We start from the raw sequence: 7,870 nt of genomic DNA, 5'->3' as shown, positions 1-7,870 counted from the left end.
TGCCCGCAACCAAGGTACATGCCCTTGACCGGAATCGAACCGGCCAGGGCGACCTTCCTAATTTTAATCTGATTTTTTTTTAGAACAGAGACTGTTAGGTCAGGTCAGGACATTTGTGTTTTTTTCATGATGCATGTTTCATGTAGCTGAGGCTACCGTGGGAGGTTTTTGTTTAAAATGACCTTTTAACTCTGTGGAGTTTATGCTCACATGACACTTTTTGTTTATGTACCTTTTTTTGGTGTCAGAAAGGAATTCATCTGGCGTTGGAAAAATGCACATGCGTGGTTCCTTTCTTCCAGGCGAATAAAGACGTTCAGCTGTGCAATAGCTTCTGAATTTTCGCAGTGTTAGGAAGATAAGCTGGCTCGAATGCCGTTGTAATCTCGTTTTCCTTTTCTCTCCCCCAAAACAACATAGGTGAACGCCTTAAGGCTGAAGCTTCAGAAACTCCTGGAGAAAGCCGTTGAGGAGGATGATTATGATAAGGGTGAGTTTGACTTGTTTATCGGCTGTTTTTTCTTTTCCAGAATGTTCCATCTTTCACTCCCTTCCTGCCCAGATCTGCCTTCCACCCCCAGATGAACTGGGCATTCACTCCCTCTAGAGCAGTGGTTCTCAACCTTCTGGCCCTTTAAATACAGTTAGTTCCTCATGTTGTGACCCAACCATAAAATTATTTTCGTTGCTACTTCATCACTGTCATGTTGCGACTGTGATGAATCGTCATGTAAATATCTGATATGCAGGATGGTCTTAGGCGACCCCTGAGAAAGGGTCGTTCGACCGCCAAAGGGGTCGAGACCCACAGGTTGAGAACAGCTGCTCTAGACATTCGGCTCGGTGACAATAGATTAGTTATTTTTATTTTTATTTATTTTTTATTGATTTAAAGGAGGGAGAGGGAGAGAAACATCAGTGATGAGAGAGAATCGTGGATTGGCTGCCTCTTGCATACCACCCAGTGTGAGGATCAAGCCCGCAACCCGGGCCTGTGCCCTGACGGGGAATTGAGCTGTGACCTCCATGTTCATAGGTCTGTGCTCAACTACTGAGCCACACTGGCCGGGCTGAGCTCTTTGGCTTCATACTCTCTGGGACGTCATGGCAAATGGGTTGAGTTTGAAAGGGGCCAGCCGAGCTACAGGGGTCAAACCTATTAGAGTTCCATGAGGATGCCTGCCAGGGCCCACGCGAGGAAGGAGAAGTGGTAACACGAGACTAGAAGGTGGACTTGGTCAGAAGCCAGAAACACACAAATTAGGAAGGTGGCCCGGCCGGCGTGGCTCAGGGGTTGAGCATCGACCTGTGAACCAGGAGGTCAGGGTTCGATTCCCGTTCAGGGCACAGGCCCGGGTTGGGGACTCGATCTCCAATGTAGGGGCGTGCAGGAGGCAGCTGATCCATGACTCTCTCTCATCATTGATGTTTCTCTCTCTCTCCCCCTCTCCCTTCCTCTCTGAAATCAATAAAACTATGTTAAAAAAGGAAAAGAAAAGAAAAGACCATGGGAAGAGTAGCAGCCTCTGAGTCACCTCTCTGCCTGCAGTCCGCAGGCAGGAAATGAGCCCGAGCGACATGGCTCCTTATTTCCTATTTGCCAAGAAGAAGCTCGTTTGCATGCAGCCCGACTCCTTTCAAGCTGCAAAAAGTGCCGGGAGTGAGGTGAAGCATATAGATTAAAGCGTGCAAATCACCACGAAGCACTGACAGCTCGGCCAGCCGCGTCCCCTCTGGGGCACACTGGTTTTCTTCCCTGTGGTCTGGATTTCATGACCCTGAGTCTCTTGTTCTCGGCCTCATTCTCGGTTGCACGACATTGGGTGACATTGAGAAAATGAAATTGAAACTTTGCGTGGGCTCTGAAGGAATTGGCTATCCTGATTTTGAGAGTAGATGGAAAAGGAAAAAAAAAGAGGCATAAGTGGGGTGCTAAGGACAACAGCAAAGAGGAAGAGATTGGAGAGGTTGGTTCTCTGTCCAGGTCATTTTTCTTTAAAAAAAATGTTTTATTGATTTCAGAGAGAGGAAGGGAGAGGGAGAGAGAGAGAAACATCAACGATGAGGGAGAATCATCGATCAGCTGCCTCCTGCACACCCCGCACTGGGGATCGCACCCACAACCCAGTCATGCCCTGACCGGGAATCGAACCGTGACCTCCTGGTTCATAGGTTGATGCTCAACCCCTGAGCCACGCCAGCCGGGTATGTCCGGGTCATGTTTCTGTGTGTGTCTGCTGCTCTGTGACCTGTGCCCTCGTGGGCAGAGGGGGTGAAGGGTCAGTTCCCAGCCAACGGTTCAATCCGTCCGTCTAAAGCTGCCATTCAAGAGCATGGCGCCCGTGTCCTCTGCGTCGCGGCAATGACACGGTGCCACCGCCGCTCCCTGGGCCCCTCGCGCTCGGCATGCCTCGCTGGGCAGCTAATTTGCTTTTATAAATGGTTCCGCCACTTAATTAAATCTCGCATCCTCTCTGATAAAACACGGACAGCAGCTCTACCAGCAACACACTCTGCACGACAGTGTCACAGCCGAGGGGCCCTCCCGTGGCTGCTGTCCCAGGTGTAAGGAACCTTCCGCGCGGGGCTCCCTGCCCGAGGTCCCTGCGCGCGCTCACGTCACTGCCCCTGCGCGTGCATCAGCCGCTCCGGTGGCCCTGCCTTCCCCAGGCGACGCCTGACCCACTTTCTGAAAAAAAGTTATCTGGGAAAATGGGACTGTGTCCTGTGAGAGTTGGAAACAGAGACCCTGAGTCTCTATAGATATTTGAGGGGGACCAAGGTCTTGAGTTGGAAGGAGGCAGACACCCTGCAGAACTCAAGGGCGTCGGGTCGTGGGTCGTGGGTAGAAGTCACAGGAGGAATTGCTCGCTCTCCCCTGGTGCTGGTGGCGGGGGGTCGGGACCAGGAGTCTTTAAAAAAAAAAAAAAGCCCTGATCGGTCTGGCTCGGTGGGTGGAGCCGGCCTGCGGACTGAAGGGTCCCAGGTTCGATTCTGGTCAAGGGCATGTGCCTTGGTTGCGGGCGCGTCCCCAGTGGGGGGTGTGCAGGAGGCAGCTGATCGATGTTTCTCTCTCATCGATGTTTCTAACTCTCTATCCCTCTCCCTTCCTCTCTGTGGAAAATCAACAAAATATATGTGTCTATCTATCTATCTATCTATCTATCTATCTATCTATTTTTGGTATTAATTTTAGAGAGGAAGGGGGAGGGAGAGAGAGCTGGAAACATCCATGATGAGAGAGAATCATGGATCGGCTGCCTCCTGCACACCCCATACTGGGGATGGAGCCTGTAACCCCGGCATGTGCCCTGACCGGGAATCAAACTGGGACCTCCTGGTTCCTAGGTCGACGCTTAGCCGCTGAGCACATGCCTGCCGGGTTGTGGACTCGATCCCCAGTGGGGGGCGTGCGGGAGGCGGCCGATCCACGATTCTCCCTCATCATTGATGTTTCTCTCTCTCTCTCCCTCTCCCTTCCTCTCTGAAGTCAATAAAATCAATAAAAAACAAAAATGTACGGGGATGACAGGGTGATAGAATCAGATAGGTCCCAGGTCTCCTAGCAGCAGCTGGAATACCCCGAGCGCCTCGCCTCACGCCTTTGACAGGCGACAGGGACCAGAGAGCCCCCGGCAGAGGGACGCTGTGACATCCCACAGTAGACACGCGGGGCTACTTCCAGTCACGGCAGCGTGCTGGGCGGAATGACCTTTATCGGCTGACGACAGTGATGTAGCGGAAGGGACAGCTTTCCACTTGACCTTTACAGCGCGCCCGCTTGTCTCCCCGGGAAATAAGTTACCGCCGACCGGCTCCATGGGGCCCGGCGGACGCTCGCTGTCTGGGAGGAGAGAGGACCGAGCAGCCCCTGAGCTCTGCAATGAGATGACTGTCATGTCCCCACGGGCGGCTTGGAAATGACCACTACCTGGTCACTGCCAGGACATGTGGCAGAATTATTATTATTGTTTTTGTTAATCCTCACTCAAGGATATTTTTCTATTGATTTTTAAAGAGATGCCCTAACCTGTTTGGCTCGGTGGATAGAGTGTCGGCCTGCGGACTGAAGGGTCCCGGGTTTGATTCCGGTCAAGGGCATGTACCTTGGTTTCGGGCACATCCCCAGTGGGGAGTGTGCGGGAGGCAGCTGATCGATGTTTCTCTCTCATCGATGTTTCTAACTCTCTATCCCTCTCCCTTCCTCTCTGTGGAAAATCAATAAAATATTTAAAAAAATAATAAATAAAAAAAAATAAAGAGCGTGGAAGAGAGGTAGGGAAACAGAGAGAAACATCGAGGTGAGAGAAACACATCGATCGGTGGCCTCCTGCCCGCGCCCCCCTGGTAGGGGAGGAGCCTGCAATTGAGGAATCGAATCCGGGACCCTTCGGTCCTCAGGCTGCCGCTCTAGCCACTGAGCCAGACCGGCTAGGGCTCAACCTGGGCTGCTTTTACACGTTTTTTAAAAATATATATATTTTATTGATTTTTTACAGAGAGGAAGGAAGAGGGATAGACAGTTAGAAACATCGATCAGCTGCTTCCTGCACACCCCCTACTGGGGATGTGCCTGCAACCAAGGTACATGCCCTTGACCGGAATCGAACCTGGGACCCTTCAGTCCGCAGGCCGACGCTCTATCCACTGAGCCAAACCGGTCAGGGCTGCTTTTACACGTCTAATGGAAGCTTGACCTTCGAGGGTCCAAACCACAGGAGCTGGAGGTGCCCGGGCTGCAGGGCGATGGCGCGCGACTCCGATTGGGTGCCCAGCGTGGGGACGGGAGTGCCGAGCGCCCTGCCAGTCGTCCACGCGGCGCAGGTGCTTCCGATGAGTTTTCCAGCGCAGACAGGCGCGGGCTTCACGGTCAAGGCTGTTCTGTGTCCGTGCCACTGAGAGCTGCCCCTCCCTTCCCGGCGGCTGGAACCAATTGCTTTAGATCCGCCATGCGGCCGCAACATCCAGGCGCAGCCTCCTTAGCAGCTAAGGAGTCCCCCAGAATTCAGTCCACAGAGCCAGCCGTGACCATGTCTTTGGACATAACTCGAAGAAAAAGAGGATTCAGGTGGAAAAACAGGATCGGGAAGGATAAGGGTGGCATCTTGCTGCTGTTGCTGTCGCTGTCACTCTGCCTTTCAGGATCGTCTGATGCTGGTCGTGAGCTCGAGGAAAGGCCTGCTGATCAGAGTCTATCCTTTTGGGCCCGTGCCAGGTGCCAGGTGCTAAACGCTTTCCACAGACGATCTCACTTAACCCTCAGCAAACCTTAGGGTGCAGATACTCGTGTGCACCCCGTGTCTGCACATTAAGAAACTGGAGCCGAGGAAGTTAGGTTAAGCGACTTGAAGGTCAGACAGCGGGAGTGGCAGAGTTGAGGTGCGGACTCCATTTTCTCCTAGTCCCACATGATGAAGGCATCCGTGTTATCTTTTTCTTTTTAAAATGTATTTTTATTGATTTCAGAGAGGAAAGGAGAGAGAGAGAGAGAGAAACGTCAATGATGAGAGAGAGACTCATGGATTGGCTGCCTCCTGCATGCCCCACACTGGGGATCGAGCCCGCCACCCGGGTGTGTGCCCTGACCGGGAATCAAACCCCGCGGCCTCCTGGCTGATAGGTCTACGCTCAACCACTGAGCCTCGCCGGCTGGGCAAGACAGGAGATTCTTTTTCTTTTTATTAATATATTTTTATTGATTTTTTACAGAGAAGAAGGGAGAGGGATAGAGAGTTAGAAACATCGATGAGAGAGAAACATCAATCAGCTGCCTTCTGCACACCCCCTACTGGGGATGTGCCCGCAACCAAGGTACATGCCCCCGACCGGAATCGAACCTGGGGCCCTTCAGTCCGCAGGCCGACGCTCCATCCACTGAGCCAAACCGGTCAGGGCAAGACAGGAGATTCTTAAAAGCACCAGCTGAGAGATGCACGCCCTGGCCTGGAGCCTGTGCCCTTGGTCACGTCATCAGGGTGGACGTGGACTGGGCGTGGAGCTGGGAGGCCCTGGGTTGTCTGCTTTGAGTTGCATGGATCGTCACTCCTCTCATTGTTTTGCGTTTCTAGCGGAGACGTTCAAGCACAGATTGGACGACCTGGAGGAGGAAGAGGAGGAGGAGAGCGGCCTGCGCTTCCAGCTCCCCTCGAGGCAGCCGGCCCTCTGCAGCCTCCTGGTCCACCTGGGAGCCCAGGCCGAGGCCGCCCTGTGCCGGGCCGCTCAGCAGTAAGTGCCGGGGAGGCCACCTCCTCTCCCCGTCTCCCTGTCTCCCGTCTCCCATTCTCAGCCCAGGGAGTGAAGAGCTGGGAGGGGTGAGCTGGGGGGACCTGCTGGTGCTTTTGCTCGGAAGCGCCCTTTTGCTGGTTGGGCAGGTGGCAGTTTCTTCCTGAGTGAGGGACCCCTGTGGGTCCTGCCCCTGAGATACCGTCTCTGCCAATCGACAGGGAGAGGCCCTGGACAGGGGTTTTTTAAATTGATTTCAGAGAGGAAGGGAGAGGGACAGAGAGAGAAACATCAGTGATGAGAGAGAATCACTGATTGGCTGCCTCCTGCACTCCCCACACTGGGGATGGAGCCTATATCCGGGGCATGTGCCCTGACCAGGAATCAAACCCTGACCTCCTGGTTCCTAGGTCGAAGCTCAACCACTGAGCCACACCAGCCGAGCTGGGATCTTATTTTACAAACAGGTTTTATTCCTCCTTAAATGATTGGGGAAAAAGACGAAAGTAGAAAGGGCAGCATTTTTTTTTTTTTTTTTGCAGCAGTGGGCAGTCCCAGATGGGGGCCTGTGAGCCACCTCACGTCTGCACTGGGGTCCAAGACACCCCGAGTGCCCTGCACCCCGAGTGCTGTGCTAACACCCCAGCCTCCTGCTTTATTTTTTTAAATATATATTGTACTCATTTCAGAGAGGAAGGGAGAGGGAGAGAGAGATAGATACATCAATGATGAGAGAGAACCATTGATCGGCTGCCTCCTGCACGCCCCCCACTGGGGATCAAGCCCACAACCCGGGCATGTGCCCTTGACTGGAATCGAACCTGGGACTCTTCAGTCCGTAGGCCAGTGCTCTATCCACTGAGCCACACCGGCCAGGGCCCGCCCTCCTGCTTTGATTCTCGCCCCAGGGACGGGCTTGTTTCTCATCCTGATTCGCTGGGAGCAGTGCCACTGCTGACACTGGGGATTACACGGTGAGACTGTGAAGTACAAAGGGAACAACACTGGAAGGGAGAGGCGGGGGGCTCAGAGGACTGAGGTCTGCGGGACGGGAACCTGTCCTCGGCTTCATTGCGGAGCTGCCGTGTGTCCCGGGGCGCCGCTCAGCCGGCTGGGGACGCTTCCCGCACCCCCGTCGGAGCCCGAGAGGCAGGGAGGCGCGTGGGTAACCGCAGGGGCTTCCCTGGTGGGTTAGGTAATGAATGTGATTAACCAGCACGGAGAATTCCCAGGTACCCACCTGTCGCTCCTCGTCGCTCATTTCAATCAGATGCCGATTTCCTCCCATGGCTCCCAGCCCGGCCCAGATGGCACCCTGTTTAGGAAATTCAGGAAACTGCATATTTGCACACGCAGAGCACACGGGGAAATAAATGTGTGCAGGGGAGTGGTCTCAGGAGCAGAGCGCCGACTACAAGCCAGTTCTGGGTTTTCTGGGACCTGGACTCATGAAATCAGTCAGCAGATATTTGCTGAGTGAGACCCTGCTCAGGACTGGACCCTGGGACCCAGGACTGTCCCCTGAGGCTCACAGTCTAACGCAAGGGGCTGTGTGAACAGGCCAGACTGGGGGGGTGGGGGGAGCGGGCGGAGGAGGCAGCGCGTCCATTCCTGTGGACGTCAATAGATGAGGATGGTTTTGTTCTCT

The 7,870-nt window shown here is 54.0% G+C and overlaps 1 protein-coding gene across 1 annotated transcript in view; it reads left to right on the top strand.

Annotated features, from left to right (window-relative positions):
* Nucleotides 1–7,870, top strand: part of DISC1 (disrupted in schizophrenia 1) — a gene marked incomplete at its 5' end in the record, with an annotated part of 48,837 nt that overhangs the window by 1,916 nt on the left and 39,051 nt on the right. Inside the window, 2 exons of the mRNA XM_014535935.1 lie at nucleotides 421–490; nucleotides 6,069–6,225. Of these exons, the coding sequence (XP_014391421.1) occupies nucleotides 421–490; nucleotides 6,069–6,225 (227 nt within the window). The remainder of the gene's footprint in view (nucleotides 1–420; nucleotides 491–6,068; nucleotides 6,226–7,870) is intronic.

This window comes from Myotis brandtii, unplaced genomic scaffold (assembly GCF_000412655.1).
Source record: "Myotis brandtii unplaced genomic scaffold, ASM41265v1 scaffold1026, whole genome shotgun sequence".
Lineage (NCBI taxonomy): Eukaryota > Metazoa > Chordata > Mammalia > Chiroptera > Vespertilionidae > Myotis > Myotis brandtii.
The sequence above is the reverse complement of the archived record's forward strand: the minus strand, read 5'-3'. Positions and strand labels throughout refer to the sequence as shown.